We start from the raw sequence: 22,634 nt of genomic DNA, 5'->3' as shown, positions 1-22,634 counted from the left end.
GCATTTACTGGGCCTTTTTGTCTATAGATCAGTGTACTTGTGTGGGAAAATGTATCAACCCTCTTCCTAGCAGCATCTATACCAGTGTTTGTCCAAACAGCTGGACCCCAAGCCTAGCCAGACTGACACATCAAACAGCCATCACAGGCAGCATGTCATAGAATCCCTCTGCTCCCTGAGGCGCCTTGTCCCTGCTCCTGCAGGGACCCAGCCCTCCCTGGTTCACCTGCTAGAGGAAACTTGTCTCCTCTTGGTTGGGGGAGGCTTGCCTCTGCCTCACACTTGACTAGAGAAAGCTTTGGAACCTCTAATCCCAACCACGTCTTTGCACAGTTCAGAGGCCTGAGTCAGCTTGTTGTTGGCCGCTCCCTGCCGGTGCTTAGCTTTTCCTGGTTGACATCTGCTGCCGGGTGCCGCTTTCTCTTCTGTTCTTTGGTTTTGTTTCATTTCTGCAGATTTCAGAAGAGAAAAATTGCCTAATCAACTGTGCTTAACTGAACGTGTGACCCTGTTATTTCCTGGGTTGTCATCTTTTCAGGCCAGACCCTAGCTGTCATCCTGTGAGCCCTCCCTTGTTCCCACATGCCTTGTCTCTTCTGTCTCCATCAGTCTTGTTGGTTTTACCTTCCCGCATATCCAGAATTTGGGTACTTCTCGACACCCTCCCTTACCCATCCGGGTCCCAGCCATTTTAGTCTTTCTCCTGGACTATTCGAAAGGCCCCTTTAACTCTTGATCCTTCTTCCATCCTTTCTCAACATGCAGCCAAAGTGGTACTTCCTGCTCACTGGCTTTCCATCAGCATAGGTAAAGCACAAAGCTAATAGGCTTGAACAGTCCCCTTGAACTATAGCGCCCATAACCTCTCTGACCTCATTTCCAAGAGTCTTCAGATCATTGGTTCCTTTTTAGCCTGCAAGTCAAATCACTTTCTGTTGTTTTTGGATTGGTCGGAGCTCTACCTCGGGCACAAAGAACAGCGTCTCTGTGGTGAGTGCTTTGTGTTTATTTTCAGAATTAAGTGAACAATTACATTTAAAAACACATCTCAGTGGCATTCTTCTCTCTTCAGGCATGGGCGCAGTGCAAGTCTGTGAGCACACCTGTAATGACACAGACACAGGGAGAATGTGGCATTCCACCCTGCAAAGGAAGAGGGAAAAATGTAGCATAAGCACCTCATGCATTTTTTGGACAAAACAAAATATTCTGTACACAGATATGTAGCCTATGGAAAGGTCCACATATGTGTATCTGGATCTCTATTTTTTTTTTTTGGCCCTGCATTCTTCCAGCTTCAGAAACTGTGTCAAATTTGTCTCTTATTGTTTAGTTTACATTGAAAAACAGAATACCACTATCCTGAAGTATCTTTTTCGTAGGCAGATGCTTCAAGTAGCCGGCTCTGCAGTAGACACGTTAACACGCACAGCTAGTAATCTGAGCCTTTCATCCTACTTCTTTAAACACCTTGGAGAGGCGAGTTGCATACTACTGGGGGAGGCAGCAGGTAAAGGGGACATTGGGCTTCTGTGTGTGAGCAGGGGGAGGGGGGACGTGCGGGGCTGATCTGGCGAACCTCAGGACTTATGCCCACCTTGTCCATCTGTGACTGTCAATATCACTGGCCCATCTAAGATGGCTGCGTATAGATCCCTGTCCCGCTTTCTTAAAAGCATTTTCAAGGAAGGTGCCTGTAACGAAACCTCATGTATTATTAATCTAACCTTACTTGGATGTACAAGGAATAGGCTTAATTCAACTAAAATTTATAGGCAATTTGTTAAAGCAGCAGTGAGCATTAGAAGGTACATTAGAGCCACATTGGTTTTAATATGCCATTCAATAACTTGAACAGAGGTTAAAAATGCTGCTTAACCTCCATTAAGTATTTTAAAAATGCTTTAATTTAAAATTATTTGGAGTGTGTGTACATGTATGAATGTACACATACTCACACTAATAAATATTGCACTGAATACGTTTTCCCATGCACTTTTTCAGCCAGATGACCTCGAAATGTTTAGCAGCAGACACTCAAGTCAGACGCCAGGCTGAGAAATCCGGGGAAGGAGGTCAAGGCATCTCTAGCCCGTGACCCATCCTTGTCCTTGAGAACTAGAGGCAGTGAGGGTTTGTTGAGGACTCTGCAGCTTTGGAATAAAATAGAGGCTAATTTGTAATGGGAACAGCTCCATCTGACATGCTTTGCGCTAATAGAGGACAGTCCCTCATGCTTCCCTCTGGTATTTACTTTTGGTTTGGTTTTGTAATTCACACAGGCTATTAGAAAGGAAGACAAAGTCTCCGGTTTCATTATGAAGCGTATCATATTTGTTAAGTAATGAGCTCATGCACCAGCATTGCGTTCAAGACCTGGCCAATGGGATTGGAAGCAGATGGCTGGTGTCCCATTAAAGATCAGTGCAGCTTTCTAGAGTAATGTTCTTTTCACAGAGAGACCCGAGTCTCAGAATAAGAGCCCCCTCCTTGGTGAACCACCAGGAGGGATCTGTCATGGACAATATGGGCCATAGTCTTAGGCAAATCTGGGGGGAGGCATCACTGACAAATCATTAAACTTTAATTTAGGAAAATCCTACCTTCATAGAAAACTGCTTAATAAAAATTGCAACAAGGATAATAGGTGATATTTAATGAGTATCTGTCATTTGCCAGACTCTATAATCAGTCTGAAAGTCGTGATTTAATGTGCACAATATTTCTACGATAGAAGGACCAGTATTATTCTCATTTTATAGTATGAAAAATGAATTTTAATTAAGTAGAGGAACCATTTACACACCCAGATCCATCTGACCCCAGAATTGGCACTCAACAAGTGGGAAACCCTTTTTCTGAGTAACTTACTCTCTGTCTTAAACATTTACTCTGTGAATACTGGAGAGTTACACTAACATAAACAGTCTTACAAGTGTGTGTAACCTTCCTCCGGCTCAGACTCATCTCAGTCTGTGGGCTGGCATATTGCTGCAGGTCCTAGGCTGTCTCATCTATTGTGTAGCATGTGAACGATAGTTATAAAGTTAAAAATTAGCAGAGTCCTGGGCATGGCTGCAGTGGTCAGTTAACAAAGAGCTGAACTTAGAGGTCTGGAATCGGTGATCTCCATGGACAGTGCTGGAGATGTATATAGTTGGGGCAGTGGCGTAGGAGAGAGACTTGAGAGCATATGGTTGATAATGGTCGAGGCCGACACAAATGGGATCAAAGACTTTAAAAGTGTCTCTGTGAATGACGGAAACACGGACGCATCTACTCGTTTTCTGTGTGTATTTGTATCCACCTATAATCTGCAAGTCTTAATCAAAACTGTTATTATTTAAAGTCATTACTGTTAGATTTGGTTCTTAAAGAATATGTTTCTGGGATCCTTTCATGGGTAGTCACATAAATAGAAAAACTATTTTTTTTATAAAATAGAAAAGTCCACTAGAATGTTTTCCCTTATATGAATAAGTGATTAAATGCTTCGTTCTTAAGAATAGGCGACACAGTTTTGGGGTGACATTTTCTTTCTGCAGCTCTGTTCTGTTAATAGGCAATGGTTATATTTTTAAAGTTTCTGTGCCTGACTCATAGATTCTCCCTATGGGGCCAAGCCCCCTCCCTCTCAGAACCCAAAGCTTTGTGTTTACCATTTTTCTTTTCAGTGTTAAAGAGATCATCTCATATTTTAAGGGGTAACATATATCAATCCATCTATCTACACATCCATCTATTCAGTCTTCCATCCATTTCATTTATATATTTATTTTTTTGATAAGCATCTATTGAATACATTACTATGTACTAGAGTATTTGCTGGTATAAGATATAGAATCATGAATATACAGTGTGTCCATAAAGTCATGGTGCACTTTTGACCGGTCACAAGAAAGCAACAAAAGACAATAGAAATGTGAAATATGCACCAAATAAAAGGAAAACTCTCCCACTTTCATACCTATTCAGTGCAGTTCGATGTGGGCTCATGCACAGATTTTTTAGGGCTCCTTAGGTAGCTATCCCGTATAGCCTCTACAGACTCGTCACTGACTGATGGCCTACCATAACGGGGTTTCTCCACCAAACTGCTGGTTTCCTTCAACTGCTTATCCCACCAAGTAATGTTATTCCTATTTGGTGGCGCTTTGTTATAAACGCACCGATATTCACGTTGCACTTTGGTCACGGATTCGAATTTAGCAAGCCACAGAACACACTGAACTTTCCTCTGTACTGTCCACATCTCAACTGGCATGGCCATGGGCTGCTTCGCTGTATACATGGTGTTACGTCATCATCTGCGCATGCGCACATGCTGCCATATCATCCTACAGAAACTGGGAGGGTTTTCCTTTTATTTGGTGCTGATTTCACATTTCTATCATCTTTTGTTGCTTTCCTGTGACTAGTCAAAAGTGCACCATGACTTTACCGACACACTGTATTAAAGCTTTATGTTTAGTAGGGGAAATGGACTTGTATGTAAGTGTAACAGTGTAATAATGGCAATATTGGAAATGTGCAATACAAAGAACTGGTCAAGGAAACAGATTGATTCATTCTTGAAGAATGGGGGATATAGAGGACTTAGATGGAAAACTGATGTCTGAGCTGAGTTCTGAAATAGGAGTTGGTGTGATACCCAAGAAGTGCATAGTAGTCCAGGGAAGAGAGAGAGGAGCAGAGAATTTAAAGCACCTTTAAGCCAATTGAGAAAGAATTTAGGGAATTCTTTGAAATAAGAGAAATTACCACTTGGAATGAATGATAACATATATTTATGCATTTATTGATGTTTGGTCAAATCTATAAATAATAATTTTAGCATTATTTGTATATAAATTACCAAATGGAGGGAAATTATTTCTATCTTAATTTGAAGATTGGTATTATTGACTGTACTTTATTCAGAAAATTGCTGATTTGGAAAACCATCACTAAGATAGTCTTTTTGTTACCTGGTATAGGTGAGCCACAAATTCCCCCCTCGACTCTTCTCTTAATATAATGTCCATTCTCTGGCTTATGCTGAGAGTCGTTACTTCTAAATGGCTTATAATTAGTGCTTAGCCTCAGCTCTGCCCTGCTTTTCTGAATAAGGCCTAGAGGTTAAACTTATTTTCTTTCTCCCATTTCAAGATCTTGGTAAAGCCTAGTTGTTCATGGTCCTCGGGAGGGACATTGCTGGGAAATGGGCTCTTCTTTTATGCCCAAGACAGGTACTGTGTTGTGCAAATAGCCACAACAGGAGATAATACCAGCTGCCTTGCTAACAACTTTGAACTCTAAGGATTCTGTAAACCTTCTCCAAGATAAAACAACAATGCTGTTTTACGATATGGGTGACTTTTTGCTTTAGCTGCAAAACACATTATTTTCCACATGAGACCTGTCTTGCTTGGGACCAAGGGTTAGCTGGAATAAAACTGGGGGCAATAATAAACTTGAGAGGACTGATTGGTGCTATAATCATGTAAACTCTCAGCCCTGCTTTAAGGTAAGGTTCTGGCATTGTTCTAATGACTGTGCTTAATTTAAGTATGTGGTACAATTGGTACAATATCTTTCATGGAAAGAAGTCTCAAAAAATGACCAGTGAAAATGATACAGATGCAAAGATATAGAACATGAAGTGGAGCTCATGGAAGAAGATCAGAAATGTACTGAGTTCAAGGCAAGAAATTCAGATCAGTTATCTTTACACTGCACTCTGGAGTTGACGCTTAAGGTGGGGGGAAGAAAAATTATTTTCTGTAGTTGGAAGTCATAAAAGGGAAGGTAATGGTCTAGAGTTAGGCGCATCTCAGGTAAGGCAAGAAGTAATCATTGAACAGGAAGGTACCTGATTCATCCTAATTAGAACTGCTTAAAAATAGGACAACTGAAATACTGGAGGGATTAACCTTTATAATCATGCTCCCGAGAGGAGGTGGGAAATTAACCCTGGACAAATTCTAATGCAATCTTTTCTTGTAGCGCTGCCTCTGGGTTGCAGCCTCCGTGGGTGTTTTAGCACCTTTTTTGTTCCTCTCTGCATATATCTCTATTTTTCTCCTATACCATTCTTTATTCTCCAAAACTTGGGCAACCCATTCTTTGGCACCAAAATGCACTCTCCTTGTCCTTCCAGATTTACCTAATAAATCACTTCTTGTAAAAATTATCCTTAATTGTTCTAGAATTCTCGGTAGCTCAAAGCTATTGCAATAAGTCTAAATTAATTCTGCTGCTAAGTATCTGTGCTAATGTGTAATTTATCCAAATTGGAGAGCTGTTAGTACATTCACAATGCTATCATCCTGCATTTAAGGACCGAGGTACATTCTCTGGAAGAAAAAGACAGAATCACAGCCCCAGTGATCTCGAAATCAAGAGAGAAGTCTTGTAAACTTCTGACTTTGACCACACAATGCGTAAAGTGTGAGCACTAGCGTCAGTTGGCATGGCCACGTGCTATTTCTGGAAGGACATAGAGGGCAGATTGCTGTCAGTGGGTGCAGAGAAGAAAATGACACAATCTAGTTATAAGTTACAATAAAAATAATAGCCGTGGTTCTTTCCAACTGAATGGCATATATTGTGAGCTTCTTTTTCTTTTTTTTTTTAATTCTCATTGATCACAATGCTTTCTATCTTACTGTTCCTGAGCTGTCTAGGAGAGACTGTGCAGAGCCCAGGAGAAGACAAACTAATCGGTGATCACTGTGACAGAACGGACTGTTGCCAATGAGTCCCTCAAATGGGTTTTACAGCGTTGCACTTGCTCTCTGCTCATCCCTAAAGAATAGGTGACACAGTGGACTTACTTTGTGTCCACATTTTTCTCTCTCTCAGTATCACTGATATTTTATATCCTTAAATGAGTGATTGTGACAGTCGTACAATTTGTTCTCATTTGCCAGAACTTCACTTGTGAGAATCGCTTTTCAATCTCTCACCCCCATTTTTTCATTAACATTTCTTATCATTATGCTTGTGCTTGTGTGTGTGTTCATATGTATGTACATACACATGTACACGCACAAATGCACATATCAGCGCCAAGAATGACTTCCCTCCCATTCGCCTGATCCATCATTCAAATATCCAATTCCTTTTTAATTGTATGACTGTTGACTTCCATCTTCTAGGTCCAAAAAATTTGAAGTAACTTGAAAATATTTTTGAATCCTATTTTTCTTTCTTTTTTGCTATAATGAAAAGAATGAGTTGATAATGAATCTAAATTCTGCAGGCTTTAAAAACTACAGCACTCATGGGGATCAATGTCTAGTTAATAGCTTGGTTCATTTTTGTGAATTGATCAAAGGCTTGTGGAGTTCCTGCCTTGTGAGGAACACAGTGCTGGACACTGAGGGAGGGGAGGGGCAGTGGTGAATTAATCAGATGAGATTCCAGCCTTCACAAAGGAGGTTACAGTCTGGTGCGAATGAGATTATAATTTTCATGCGAGTCTAAAGGAAATGAACAGGATGCTATGAAGCCATAACAGGCATGCCTGAACTGGTCTAGGTTAGGTTACCTGAGTAATTCATGAGACCTGTTGTGTGTTGAGTGAGCCAAACAGAAAAGGATGGGTCAAAATCATTTCCACGGACAGAACTGCCTAGGGGCAGGCTTGTAGGTGTCAGGAAGACAGCAATGTATGAAGTTGCTGATGAGCAGCAAGCAGACGCTAGAGAGACTGGTGGGACTCGGATGGAGGGATCACAGCTGTGTTAGGGATTTCGATCCCCCCCAAAGAAACAGGAAGTCATCAAATAATTTTCAATAGCAGACTGAGATGTTGAAATTCTGCCCTAAAGGAGATTGTCCCAGCTACCCTATGAAGCACAGATCGAGGGGGACAAGAAGGGCACCATCTGATGAGATAGTCTCCAGTTGAGCTGTTTATGTTCAAATTGGGGTTCTTTTATTGGTTAATTGTGTCATTTCACAAAAGTTTATGAACCTTTCTAACCTCCTCTTTCCTACTTTATGTAACAGACATAATAATAATCCTTGAATTATTTGCATGTTGAGAAAACTAAACAAGGTAATGAATATAAAGCTCATACCATGGCCTCTGGTATCTGGTGTGAACTGTGAAAATCTTGGTGGTGATTAGGGAAGTGGCATGGGGATGGAGAACAGATTAAAATTCTTAGAAGACAATTATCCACTGACTTGGTAACCAGCTACATGAAGTGCGAGGGGAGGGGACTAGAAGTGAAGGACTCACGGAATGCCCGTTTTAGCAAAATACAGACTGCTCATTTCAGTTTGAATTTCAGATATATATTTAATATAAGGAAATATCAGACAGGATATGTTTTTACTAAAAAAAATCATTATTTATTAGAAATTAAAGTTTAATTGGGCATCCTGTATTTTATCTAGCTACCTCAGCAAAGACGTTCCATGGTTCTAGGTTGAATATCTGAAGAAATGGTGGCACCCTTTGTTAAAATGGAGATGATAAGAAGAGAAGCAGATTTAGGGCAAAAATCATGAAGTAGGTTTTAGATGCACTGCATTTTAGGAGCCTGGGAGACACCAAGCACAATGCAAATTATCGACTCAGCCTTTCTTTGGTGACAGTTGACAAACAGTCATAAAGAACCACTATAACCCCATTTGCGTTGAGAATCAGTTTAGTGCCCCTATGGAGTGTTCTGGGTTTTGAGGTAATCAAAATATTGTATTTTAAAGAAAAGACTGGACAGACAAGCTTTTTATTTTTTATTTCAGGTTTTTATATCTCTCCAGGCAATATGACCGGCTGCTGGCCATGTTCGTGCCACACAGCTGGTGCGGTCCATCACATCTGTGACAGCCTGACTGGCCAGTGCGTCTGCCGGGATTCCTCCACTGCTGGGCTGGCTTGTGACCATTGCAAGGACCTTTACTTTGGATTTGATCCTCAGACTGGAAGGTAAATACAAGAATGAGTAATTAAATGTTGCTTACTAAATTAGATTTGCAAGTGACTTTTTTGGCAGTATCTTTTGTAAAATGCAGTATGTCTTGTCCATAGTTGATTGATATATTTTTGACTCTTTAATGTCTGCATTAAGAAACATAATGGTTATTCAAACCTTTGAATATTTTGTAGAGTTTCAATGTATAGGTTGCTCTACAATTATAGATAGTTCCAATATTCAGGTCTGGGAATATTTAACTTGGTAAAATCCTTTTCCCTCAAGGAAATTACAGTTTACATGTAGAGAAAGACAGGAAAAGAATTATCTCTAATTGAACACACACATACATAAGGGCTAAGAGAGGTAACATGTGCATGTTTGTCTTTTGTTTTTGTGGCCCCTGAATTTATTGCTTTTTAATTTACTACATCCATTACTTGTTGCCCTGGCCTTTCTAACTTAGGTTTAAAGATTGTTAAAGCTAAGAAATACGTCTTTGTATTCAGTGATATGATTTTCCCCCGAGTGTATAAAGTACCTTCTGAAAGTAAATTAACTACTTTTCACAGTTACCCTGTCTTTAATGTGCTCATTTCCTGTGTATCTGTGGGCATCTGCTTCTGTGCATTTGTTTTCAATGCAGTATTTTTGAAGATGAGCTGGAATGCCAATTCCTTGTGTTTTCTTTTCTGGTTAGATTATAAATTTGTCGGGGGTTTCCATGAATTCTTTGGTGTTCCTGTCTCCACGCAGCTAGTGTTGTGTTCTTCATAAATCAGCCAGACATGCTTCTTGGTACATGTCCTGTGTGTGTGTATGTGTATGTATTTGTAACTATAATTGCTAATCATTCAAGAGTTTGAGATTGTTGGGCTCTCTTCAACACATGTCCCCTGCTGCCTGCCTTTGGCCCTTACACTCTTCATTAACTCTTCTGTCCTTCATCAGAGTGTGGATAGGGTGAAAGGTTAAATCATTGAAAAATAACTCAAACCAGTGTATTTATTTGTCTTGCCCCTAAAATTTGATGTAACTAAAATCAAACAAAAAAAGAACTTAACCGTGATATATAAAATATTTATTAAAACAAGGTTTTGTTCTTATAACATATCCTTTTTCCTTTATTGAACCATGCTGCTCCCCTCGCTCCCATTCATCTGTGGTTTTTCAGTCTCAGAGCATGACTGCTTTGTTTGTTCTTCTCCTCCTCTCTTCATACAGGGACTGAGGGCAGAGGAGGGAGTCTCTGGCCTAGCAAGCCCAGAGCAGGCTGCCGTCTTGGACCTTGCACATGTCCACACTGACTCCTCGCTGGGCTTGTACTCTCATGATCTTCTTATTGCTCTCTTCACCTCCGTTATCTCTCACGTCTAGTTTTAGTCAAATGCACCTCTCTTTCAGTCCACATACATCTCAGCATTTTCTTGACTCAGGCCTCTTAGAAGAGCTCCAGGCCTCCCTCTGCGCAGGTGCTAAAGCAACACCATGCTCACTCTCTTCCTTGTGGCCCCTGACGGGCTGTGGAAAATACACATTCTTCGTTGCCCTGTGCCATACTGTTTTCATTACTATAGCTTTGTAACATATTTTGAAATCAAGAAGTGCGATGCCTCTAGTTTTGGTTGAACTATTGCTTTGTAATTTAAAATAAGTATAGGAGTTTCTATAACTCAAGAAAGGTCAGAAAAGCCATGTAACTGACTCACTTTATAGCCAGGTGACCAACTGGGGCATTGCTCCTTGCAGCATACCTAAAGGATCAGTGAAAGATGAAAGCAACATTTATTTATGGTTGCATCTTATGACTCCTGGGTTTTCAATGTGCCAATTATTCTATATTGTCCCTGTTCCTTAAAATTATCTCCTCCTCTGCCTTCCAGGATCTCACTCCTATAATGCATTTTCCCATCTCTTTTGCTGATTACTCCTCTTTATTCTGCCCCTTCAATTTTCATATTTAGGTCATTGATTTTTCTCAATACCTACATGTGAATGACACTCAGATATAGTGCTACCTGTTCAGCTCTCCCCATGGCCTGGAGGCCTATAGTGAGCTGTCTCTTTGAGTTTTCACTGTGGATGTCCCTCATGCCTCCCATTCTTCACAGAACTGGCACAGAACTGATTTTTTTACGTTATGTTCCTCACCTCTTACAAGAGTAAATATAAAAGTCTCATGCCACTTCGTGCCGCCATGATCTTGGGAAAAGCATGTAAACCTTATAATAACTGTTCAAGTTTACACCACCCACTTGTGAGTGGGGCCCAGGGTGCCCTGGAGATCGGACAGGGTTGGCTCTGGTGCTGAGTGGAGGCTGTCCCCGAAGAGAGCCACCATCTGTGGTGTAGCTTCTTAGAAAAGGATAGAAAGGACAAAGCCTCCCACAGCCAGAGGGGGTCAGAGGAAAGCAGGCAGCCATGTCCCTTAATCAGTTACATCCGTCATACAGAGTGTCTGTGCCTTGAGTTGACCCTTCTGTCCCACTGATGGATTCTGCTGTCGCTTCCCACTTTGACATGGGTGATCGTTACAAAAGACAGCCTCTAGCCCAGAAAGTCAGAGGGGAAGATATTTCAAAATGTGACAATGAGAATGGCTTGAGTTTATACTTTTGCTTATCATGGGGATGAGATAAAAATGGAGTTTATTCTTTTTATGTTTTTTTTCAGTTCTTTCCTAAGGGTTATTAAAGTTTCTTTGTTGTCTCCTGGTCGCTGTTATGAATGTATAGTAACCGGTTATTTTGAAAATGTGAACAAAGATGGCTAAAATATATTGCATGTTGTATAAGGCATTTTTGTTTCCTGAATAAAAAAAAAAATCACTTGTCCATGTATGTATACATGCAATATAGGAAAATAACCATTTATTCCCTGATGTTAAACTTTTTTCAAAAAGTAGAAAAATAAACTAAAATCACTGAATGCACCTTGAACCAGACACTGTGTTAGGTGCTTACAAGTATAAATTTATTGTATTAATTTCCAAACTGCTCCAATAGATTATAAGTATTTTATTGTTAAGCAAGGAAAAGATACCACTGTCATGGTATCTTTTCACTGACTTGGAAAATAAACTGCTTTTCTCATCTGCTTTTTCCATTTATATTTTCAGGGGGTCTTATTGAACCCCTCCATGAAGCTTACAAATACCCTTTCTTCTTCTCCATATTCTCTTTAATGTGCTTATCCATGTTTCCTATATTTTTCTCTTGGTTTATTTTTTAAAGGTTTTTTTTTTGTTTGTTTGTTCATTTTGTTGTTTTTTTTTTTGTACTCCCAAGGGCAAAATGAATAAAGTTGGCTCTGCCCCTAAACGTAAAGCAACAACAACACAAATGCACCAAACACAATGCTAACAAGCTGGGAAACCATTCAGCTGTTCTCATCCAAGCGGCTCATTCCTCAAACATGACCTATCACAGAAAGGGGGCATCTGTTCTAAAAAGCTGATCCAAGTGCAAAACGAAAAAAAAAATCACTTCATTTACCTTTGACACATAAAGCAAACATGACTTAATCAGCATCGAAAACAATGAAGCAAAAAATAAATAAATAATAGTCTGCCCACTGAAAAATCAATAAAGAAAAAAAAATATATTGTACTTGTCTAAACCCAAAACAATGAGACAAAAATGGGCCACGTTCCCCTCGCCTCCATTGGTAGTCGATACCCAGATGTGATGGCATGGTCCCGGGCATTGCCCCCAAGTTGACTTGGAACTAGGATTCTTCCTTCCCACTGCCCCTAAGATGGCTCCCTCCAATGTATGGTGTTCTCCTTTTTTTAAAATTTTTTTTAATTTAACATCCATACATCACAACCCCCAGAGATTTCCTCTCCAATGACTTTTCCTCTCTGTATTAATTAGTTCTATTTTTTTAAGCCTCAAGGGGCCCTGATGTATCACTACTTGTCTCTTACCAGCTGACATACGCTGAACGGTAATTGTCCTCAGGTAGTGGGGAGTTGGAGTCTATGCTGGCTAGGGAATATCAAGGCTCCTACTTCTAAACCATACAATAAATTAATATTTTTCCGTACCAGATTCTGTTTGCTTTGCGAACTTTCTCCATTTGATCCCTAGGTCAGAGAGTGGGTCGGGTAATCCTCTCGTGTGTGTATTTCCAACCAATGCCCATTGGACTTTGCTCTGAGAACGAGGTCAATGACTTCTAACAGAAGCTGATGACTTCCCTGTCCACTTATTTCTTTTCATGGTGTGATTGTGGGACAGTTGGGCTGTGTGTGTCACAGTTCATGTTCATCAGTGACATCAACGAGCCCCTCGGACAGCTTGCTGCTGTCTAGGTGATGGAATAGGTGGGACCACAGGTGAGTATGTCCCATCAGAAGCAGAGAGGGCTTGGTCACAGGTGGGAGCAGAGTCCCCAGAAAGACAGCAGAGGTGTGCAAGGACATGAGAGGTCTCCGCTTGGGAAGGCCACAGTGTCATCTTGCCTTATGCCTGGGGCCAAAGCAGGCCACAGGTCATGTTGGCATGGCTTTCAGCTCCTACAAGGAGGATCTGTAAGCCGCACATTCCTCTGCTATAATTTGCGAGAGAACTCGGTGCTGTCGGTTGGCCGTGATGTAGGAGATGCTAAGAACCTCAATGAAACTGCACCTCCACTGTGGAAATAAAACAGACTCTTACCCAGGGGAACACCAGAGTCCTCCAGGGGGCTCTGTAGCATTCATGGGGCCTGTATAAGAGGACTCAAATGGGAATACCTCTGGCCTTAGGGAATCTGAGAAGATGGCCAACCCTTCAAGAAAAGGGGTCTCTTCCTTAGCGGACAGGTTAGCCAGGAGAATGGCTATGCCCATCAAAAAGGGCTCTGAACAGCTAAGTTGTCCTTCATTCAACACAACATATTAAACCCTTATTGTGTGCTAGTCTTTGTGCTGGGAATGGAAGAAAGATCTTTGTCCCATTTCTCCAACTCATCTTGAAGCCTCTTTCAGTTCTATAATCAATAATCATTAATTATTACCAGTGATACTCTGCCCATCTGGGGCTGCCACTCTGTTGCTAGGCAACCCAGCTATTTTTAGCACCTGAGGCAAAGCCATGGAGCCATCCTCAGCATCTGGGGCCAATTTGCTCAAACCAATCGAGCCATGGCTGTGGGAGGAGAAAAGAGAGAGAGAGAGAGAGAGAGAAAGAGAAGGGAAAGGGGGTAGAGAAGCAGATGGTTGCTTCTCTTGTGTGCCCTGACTGGGAATCAAACCTGGGACTTCTACATGCCAAGCAGATGCTCTACCACTGAGCCAACCAGCCAGGGCCATCTTTATCAATAGTCTTTTTATTTTTTTAAATTATCATTTCTCATTAGACTATGACCTCCTTGAAGACAGGGGCAGCTCTGTCTTACTCATATTTATGACTCCAGTGCGATTCCAGCCCTGGAACATAATTGGCTTTCAATGAATGCTATTTTTAATGTCATTCTATACATTTAGATGGTACCCATGAGCAGAGGCCCCCAACAGATGAGAGGCATCCAAAGAACAATGCCAATAAAGTGACCTGGACCCAGGACTAGGTCCCTGGCCCTGGTAAAGTAGCTCTTCCTCAGATGATGAAGTCCCTGACAATGAAATGCATTATTGAAACACACTCCCCTTATTAATAGTGATGTTTCTGCAACAGGAAGAAGTAGGATACCTCCTGCTGTTATTGTTTGCCCAACGGGAAGGGGCTCCCTGGAAAGTAAAATAGATGAGATTCATGATCTAAGAGACAGAGGCCAATTAATGTCTTTCCCATTGTGCCCCGCCGATGCCGAGGCCAGAGCGGAACTGTTATAGCGGAGCACGCTCAGAGGTGAGCGCTGCCTTCCCCCTGCTTTGTTTATCGTAATGAACTGGTCAATAAACATCACAAATTGTTTATCTGTATAAATCTTGACAGATTACTCTTTATGAAATCCATTTAGCAAGTGAGGTTTTCCCATAAGGATGAAAAATGAAGATTTTAAACAGATTGTGGGAGAGCTTTGGCTCTACCAGGAGAGTCTGTGTAATAAAGGTTTCTTTATATTAATATTACAAAAACCATTTATCCTGACAAAATCAATATTGCAGTCCATCTTAGTTTGCTGTTCTCATGCAAAGCTTAAAATGTCTTTTCCTTTATTATGTATAATTCTGTTTTAATAAACGTGACATATATTTCATTTAGGAGGTTCTCTTGAGGCGTGGTGACTTATAAAATCACATCGAACTTGTAGCTTATTTGCTAAAGAGTCTTAGAAATGTTGAAAATCATATTTGAGTGGCTGAAAAATTTACAAGAATCATTTTACTTAAGCCTTAATTACAGAATTATCCCCAGTGTCCTCTGGGCTAGAAACACATGATAATATTCAGCAAAGTCTCTTGTGAACTTCATTCTGATAAAACTTCCTCTTACTAAAGTCAAGCAATTATAACAAGCCTGATAAGTTAGATATAACAATGGCTTGCATAAGAGACTATAAAATCAGGAATAGTCACATTTAATTACTCAAAACACGGCATGCCTTCCTAAGGAACAATTTATTTATTCCACTTAGATTCAGAACGTAATGCCCCATGGATACTGACAGAGCTGACTTAGAGTGAAGCGTGCAGCTGGGAGGGAGTTGAATAGCATCAAGGAAAGGAATTATGTTATACACTGGAAATGGTTACTCTGAATGTACTGTGTATAAAATAAGTGTGATTGTCTCATGAATGAATGCTAATAAAAACTGAAATACTCAAGAGGCACTTATTCATGAGTGGTGTGGTGATAAATATATACACTGGGAAACCGTGCCTCTTACTGCTTTTTTCTTACCAATCTGGCATAAAAAGCTTGCAAACAGTGTACTCTAAGTAGCAGCATATAATGAAATTAAGAGTAAATTAAATATTTTGTTGCTTCTGTAATTCCATTTTAATTTCAATGAATAATTTTCTTCAGCTCTGATACTTTTAAGTAGGCTAAACCAGCTATTTGAAATGGCGTTCTGATGCAATGTCTATACATAAAGGACTTCATATAGTTGTTTGTAAGAGGGGAAAAAATGTCCTTTTATCGTGACATCAAAGGGCAAACTACAGTACAGTGGTTTTCAAGAGAAACCGTGCTTTGTTTATTCCCTTGGTGACATTAGTCCATAAAACAAATTTGCGGTTTATTTAGCAGCCATAGCTTTTATCAGCCTTTTTAAGGGTGTTGAATGATTACCCAAAAGATCTCACCATGAAAGTGGCAGTGGATAAAGTAACTCTATTCAGCCAGCATCTTTATTGGAAAACGTGGGTGAATCCATAATGCTCTTATTAAATATACTATATGGACAGTCCATGTTACGTGTGGGTGGCCTTCTGACGTGTGCTATTTTTGCTCCTCTCATACTTTATGGCACCAAAGTGGCTCATCCCAATCAGTAACGTTGTCACAGGTGAAGAGTTTGAACAATCCACTCGGAAGAAATAGGTTTTATTTTTTGATGTAGCAGAATGCCAGAGCAGTGATTTTTATAAGTAACTTTGGGTCCAAGAACTGTAAATTGAAGGGACATCTTCCCATTATATTTATATCACTAGCATTTTTCTTCCTTCTTTTCCAAGTGAAAGTAGAAGAAATATAGAGACAGACTCCTGCATGTGCCCTGACCAGGATCCACCTGGCACACCTCTCCCCTACCCTGTCTGGAGCCGATGCTTTGCCCATCTGGCACCATGATTGCAACTGAGCTATTTTTAGTGCCTGAGGTGGAGGCTTCATGGAGCCATCCTCAGTGCCTGGGGCTGTGTGTGCTCAAACCAATGGCTGCAGGAGGGGAAAAGAGAGAGAGAAAGAAGAAAAAGCGGGAGGTGTGGAGAAGCAATGGTTGCATCTCCTGTGTGCTTTGACCAGGATTCGAACCTGGGACATCCACATGCTGGGCTGTCGCTCTACCACTGAGCCAACCAACCAGAGCCATCACTAGCATCTTCTCATTGATCAGAATAATGCTCTGTGCTCCAAACATTCCAGTTAAGGGAGTTTAGTGCATAAAATAAAGAAAGTCAAATATATAACGTATTAAGGCATCATCAGTATTAGAACACCTCTTTCCCAAACTATTAGTGAAGTTTCATCTTTGTAAAACTAAATATAGAATTTCAAGATTTTTAGGAGAAACAATGGTTATCACATCCAGTTTTCTATTTCACAACTTGGTAGATACTTAAAAAGATAATTTTGACAGTTCTTAATTTTTATGTCAGGAAAACTGCATTTCTGAAAAAGCAAAATTCACAGTATTCTTAATTGAATAACTGGTTTCAAAATAATCCATAAGCTGTATTTTTGGCATGTTAAAAAAGCAAAAGTAACACTTTTTTTTTTTGCCATTAATGCATTTACAAAGAGAAGGCTTCTTAGAGGTTTATCATAAACAGAATTTTGATAAAGGTTTTGTTTGGTTCGTGTTTGACTCAAGAATCCTTTTCAGCTCAAGGAGGGGCTAAAACAGACCCTATTGTCCTATGATGTTACCAGTAGATGTACCTGACATAAGCTGTGCATTCTTAATGGCAACATTGTACTCTGATGGTGTATTTCTCTTCTTTTCAGATGTCAGCCTTGCACTTGTCATCTTGCAGGAGCCTTGAATGAAACCTGTCACCTGGTCACAGGCCAGTGTTTCTGTAAACAATTTGTCACTGGCCCCAAGTGTGATGCTTGCGTTCCCGACGCCAGCCACTTGGATGTCAACAACCTGTTGGGCTGCAGCAAAAGTAAGTGAACTCTGGCCCAGAGCTGGGGTACGAAGGACTGGCATGTGGGCAAGAGGGTCCATCCATCTCTCTCTCCATTGGGAACCCGTCAGAAAGGCTCAGGTACAAGGGAGAGAATTTAGGTGAGAAATAAACAAAGAAATCACACTGAATGAATGAAACTCGCGTCCTTTCTCCTCGATTAGGTTGTGAAGATGATGGTGTGGTTATATTACTAGTGGGAAACATACAGTGGGTGGTTGAAATAGTATCACTAAGAAGTTGACCAAAGTTCTGGTTTTCCCCAGATTAAGGGACTTTCAGTGGAAAAATCAGGACATTACTGCTTAAGCCACATGAATAGTCACACCACCACGCAACAACATTCCCAGGCGATTTTCTACAACAAATGGAAGATTTATGCTTTATGATGATTTTCATGTCTTCTATCCTACAAATTTTATGGACACTATGCAACTATTGGTTGTTTATTGATATGGTAGAAATCATCACTACCCTTACTTCTCACAGCACATTACTGACTCCTCTATTGGATATACCTTTCTTTCTGCCTTTTCCCCTTGCATTAGCTTTATAAACGTCGCTCACATTCTTAGTTTTAACTCTTGGGTGCCAAAGATTCTATATTAACTCTTTCGACCTCTCAACAACACTTTCCGGTTTCTTGAGTTAACTCCACAAGGTCACCTGCAGCCCTACACTCTCAGAACATACTGATGATTTCTTTATATTTGTTTCAGCATCATATATCCTTGTCATTCTTAGAACTCCTAAGCAATGCCTGCTGGAAAACATGTAGGAAGGAGCCCTGTGCAACATATTGCACAATGCATGTCCTCCTTAGGGTGCCCTGATATGGCCATGAGTCACAGCACTAGGAAATGCCACCGCTCAGGACAATTGGTCATCGGCAAGCAGGCCTGTGACTGTGCTATGGATATTTATGGAAGGGAGGATAAGCGACAAAATATTGGGCTCCACAGCAACTGTACTGGATTCTGAGTCAGTGAAAGGCAGGGCGTAGCTAATGATCAAGATATATTTAGATTTTGTACCTGTGAAGATTATCTTCAGTAACCCACGCTTCGTGGGTACCTTTGGATCTTAGTATAAGTGAAACTGTAGATGTTGATGCTACTCTTGAAATCGGACCATCGTAACTGCCCATGCATCAACTGCCCAGATTCTACACGAACCTGGTTTTCATTTGGCGTTCAGTTAATATTTGCTGTTCATCAAGTAGCTCTTCAATCGATTGATTAGTATGCAACAAAAATTCCAGAGGATTTCCTGGGAGGTGAGTTGCAGCTCATCTTTTATACAGAACTGTGACCACCTTACGTACAGCTTACCAAATCTCAATGACTTTTGATTGGTCCTGCCGTGGATTTTGTGTGAAAAGTTTGGCATCGGCCCCACTTCTTTTGCTACCTCTTCTTGTTCCGGAGACATGGTCTAGGAATTACACCTGAGGCAAAACTGAATAGTCTGGTCGCTGGGAACCTGGCCTACTTTTCTTAGAAGTGGAAGACATGTTACATTATAGTCTTTTCTTCTCTGAGCTAAACATTCTTGATCTTTTTTTTCAAATGCTTCCAACTTTAACAATTTCAAGAACCTTCATATTTCTAATTATTCTTCCCTGGATATCCTCATTTTAATTTCTCTCTTTAAAACCATGCTCCTTAGTACTGAGCACCTCTGCCTTCAGCCCTCTGCTGCAGTGGTGGTGCTCCTGTTTTAGGTTTGTGTTTAAGAAAACTTACAACACACGGTGCCAGGTTAGAAGCTCAGTATCAGCAGAGGTCATGCATTAAAAAAAAATTAGACAGGATTTCTATCTTCAGAGGAGCTTGTAACATTGAAAGTAGAGCTCAGAAAATTGCTAACTGAGACACGTGAGAAGGGAACTTGCTTTTTCTCCCATTCCTCCTCGATGGCCCCGTGGTCCTTGCTTTTCATCCTAGCAACAACGGCCAGAAAGACCAGCCTCACCAGGATATGATGCTATTGAAAGGAACGTAGTGCTATCTATTGTTGAAACTGTGAACTACCTCTGGCTTGAGTTTTTCTCTCTGTCCTGCAATGTCCAGAATTTGTTTTTTCTTGAGAATTAGAATTCCCCCTTTTTCTCCACAGTTTGGGTGCCATGGGAATTATAACTATTATCTTTTCTATTTCCTTAGACACCACTGACAATAGTTTAGCAACAGCATCTGTGGTTCTTTTTTTTTGGTTTGTTTTAATGATGGGAATTTTGGGATAGGGATCCTAAGATATAATTTTCAGGGTGAAGAAGAATTCATTTGATTTGAAATGAAGTAGTTAGACCCTTAATGATAATATGCCTTCTTGTTCGGTGTTTCATTTCTTCCATATCAATATTTGTCTCATGCTTTCAAAATAATAGTGATTTCCTTTGATAGGAGGGACATAAAGAAAACAGGTATTTACTAGTCCTACTTTTCTCTGTACTTTCCTAGTGAGTGATATTCCAGTGTGCCTTAGACTTCTGGCTATAAACCTAACTCACATATATATATGTTCACACATGCAGAGATATTTATTATTTAATTACTATTGCATACATGTTAACTATTTAGAGATCATTTGTGTTTAAGTCTTTTTTGACACTCCGGTCTATACTCACTTGTGTGTTTATCCTTGCTTACCTATCCTTCTTTTTATTGTTCACATTTTTTCCTTTGTTCCAACTTATCAAAGAGGCTTTTATAGCTCTCATTTTTTTAAAGAAATATTTTTTATTATGGTAAAGCCTGCATAACAAAATTTACTATATGGACCATTTTTAAGTGTACATTTCAATGATATTAAATGCATTTCCAATGTTATACACCTATTACTATATGTAACCATCTCTTTGTCTCTTTTTGTGAAACTGAAACTCTGTACCCCTTAAACGTTAATACCCCTCGAGAAGTAAACATTATCATCCTCTTACTAGATGTGCAGAAAAGTTCAGGGAGCCGCATTGAAATGTGACAACAGACAAACACCCAAGTGCCAAAGCCATGATTAAAGCTCCTGACTCCTAGACAGATGGATGTGGCCACTGTGTTAAACTTTCCTTCCTTCAGCAAGAGTCTGGCCTATGCAGAGACCATTCCTGGCAATTTTGATGAATGAAGATGTGATTATTTTCTCAGAAGTCTTCTTTTAGCACATAAAGAAGGGGCTTAAATTATCTCATGCCAAGGATTTCATATTTATTCTTAGAGTAGTATTAGACCATTTAAACATTCAGATCTATGAAAATTTTCTTTTTTTTTTTCTTTTCTTTTTTATTCAGTGAGAGGAGGGGAGGCAGAGACAGACTCCCTCATGCACCCTGACCAGAATCCACCCAGAAAGCCCACTAGGGCTCTGCCTATCTGGGGTGTTGCTCTGTTTCTCAGCAATTGAGCCTTTCCTAGCACCTAAGACAGAGACTATGGATCCATCCTCAGCACTCAGAGCCAACTCACTCCAATTGAGCCATGGCTATAGGAAGGGAAGAGGGGAAGAGAGAGAGACAGAGAGAAGCAAGGGGGGAAGAGAGGAGAAGAAGATGGGCACATCTTCTATGTGCCCTGACTGGGAATTGAACTCGGGACTTCCATACACCGGGCCAGCACTCTACCACTGAGCTAACTGGCCAGGGCCTATGAAAATGTTTATACTCTAAGCCTGGACACAATTGTGGGGAAATATTCATCATGAGTGATTCACTTTAATTGTCTGACAACACACATGTGTGTATTTGTGTGTGTGTCACCAAGAAAATTTTCATGTGAGGTGACTCATTTTCAATACCTTCTGACATGGGACTGCAGCATCTCTATTCAGTCATTCTGAAAATATAGCACTGTCTTTGAAAGTATTATGAAGATCAGTTTTGAATGCTTAAAACCTAAAATCGGTTGAGTTCCAGAGAGCATGCAGAGTCTAACAATCACTAAAAACATATTAAATTGCCCTGCTTGCAAGGTTCTTAAAATGTGCTCCTACATGAGACAGTTTAAGATCTTTGTAGTCTCAGCAGAACCAACAGGATTTAGAGCCCTAAATTAAAATTTACTGCAAGATCAAATGTACTGCCCGTGTTCAACCAATCAAAGTGACCATATCAATTAGGGAAAATCCATGAATTTGAAAATATAAGGTGTTTAGAAATATATTTTCATGTATTCTTTCTGAGTTGAAAGTCTTCAGCTGATGGGCAGGATAACTTTACATTACTATGCCATATTCCCCACCCTGCTCTGTCTTCTGAGATGGTGTGTGGTCGGCATTGGTCAGCTCTCTAACCTTCTGACTTACAGTTGGCTGCAGCTCCTACCAGGAACCTGCCAGTCATCTGGAGGGCTATTGGAAAAGGGAGTGAGAAGATTGAGCACTCAGTTTCTGGTTTCAGTGTAGGAGTGGCCTTGAGCAGGCTGTATTGCAATATGAGTGTTCTAGCCCCTGCCAAGTGATCTTCAAACAGTTTTTTGTCCCGCAGTGCTGAGCCCCATCAAGCTAGACATAGTGTGTAAGAGAAAATTCACACTGCTTATCTTTAGGAAGAACTCTGTACAAAGTTGGCCTTTGGCTGGCATCTGGAAACTTGAATTTTGTGATGGTTCCCGCCATCCCCCAAGCCGATAAGAGTGTCTCATTGTCCCTTAAATTTTGTTCAGCCAAATGGAGTATGTTTAACACATGTTTTCCTCCTGGGGTCTGGAATTGGGGAGAGGGCTGTTCATGTAGACAGAGGTGGTCAGTAAGAACAGCCCCCCGATATACACGTTGGGCATTGAGTTTCTAATGGACTTCCTGGCTGGGTACAATGAGCAGGGGTTTGCACAGCACATAGCTGGGGGAGTTAAGCATAGCCTACATCACTGGAAGGGGATGGTTTCCTGGGAACTCACCCATGTATCTTTCTGTTTGCTGACTGTACTTTGCATCATTTTTGCTGG

General features: G+C 40.6%; 1 protein-coding gene across 1 annotated transcript in view; it reads left to right on the top strand.

The window, feature by feature from the left end:
* USH2A (usherin) overlaps positions 1-22,634 on the top strand; it is a 538,690-nt gene that overhangs the window by 112,974 nt on the left and 403,082 nt on the right. Inside the window, exons 14-15 of the mRNA XM_066379924.1 lie at positions 8,740-8,923; positions 17,510-17,673. Of these exons, the coding sequence (XP_066236021.1) occupies positions 8,740-8,923; positions 17,510-17,673 (348 nt within the window). The remainder of the gene's footprint in view (positions 1-8,739; positions 8,924-17,509; positions 17,674-22,634) is intronic.

This window comes from Saccopteryx leptura, chromosome 1 (genome assembly GCF_036850995.1).
Source record: "Saccopteryx leptura isolate mSacLep1 chromosome 1, mSacLep1_pri_phased_curated, whole genome shotgun sequence".
NCBI lineage: Eukaryota > Metazoa > Chordata > Mammalia > Chiroptera > Emballonuridae > Saccopteryx > Saccopteryx leptura.
The sequence above is the reverse complement of the archived record's forward strand: the minus strand, read 5'-3'. Positions and strand labels throughout refer to the sequence as shown.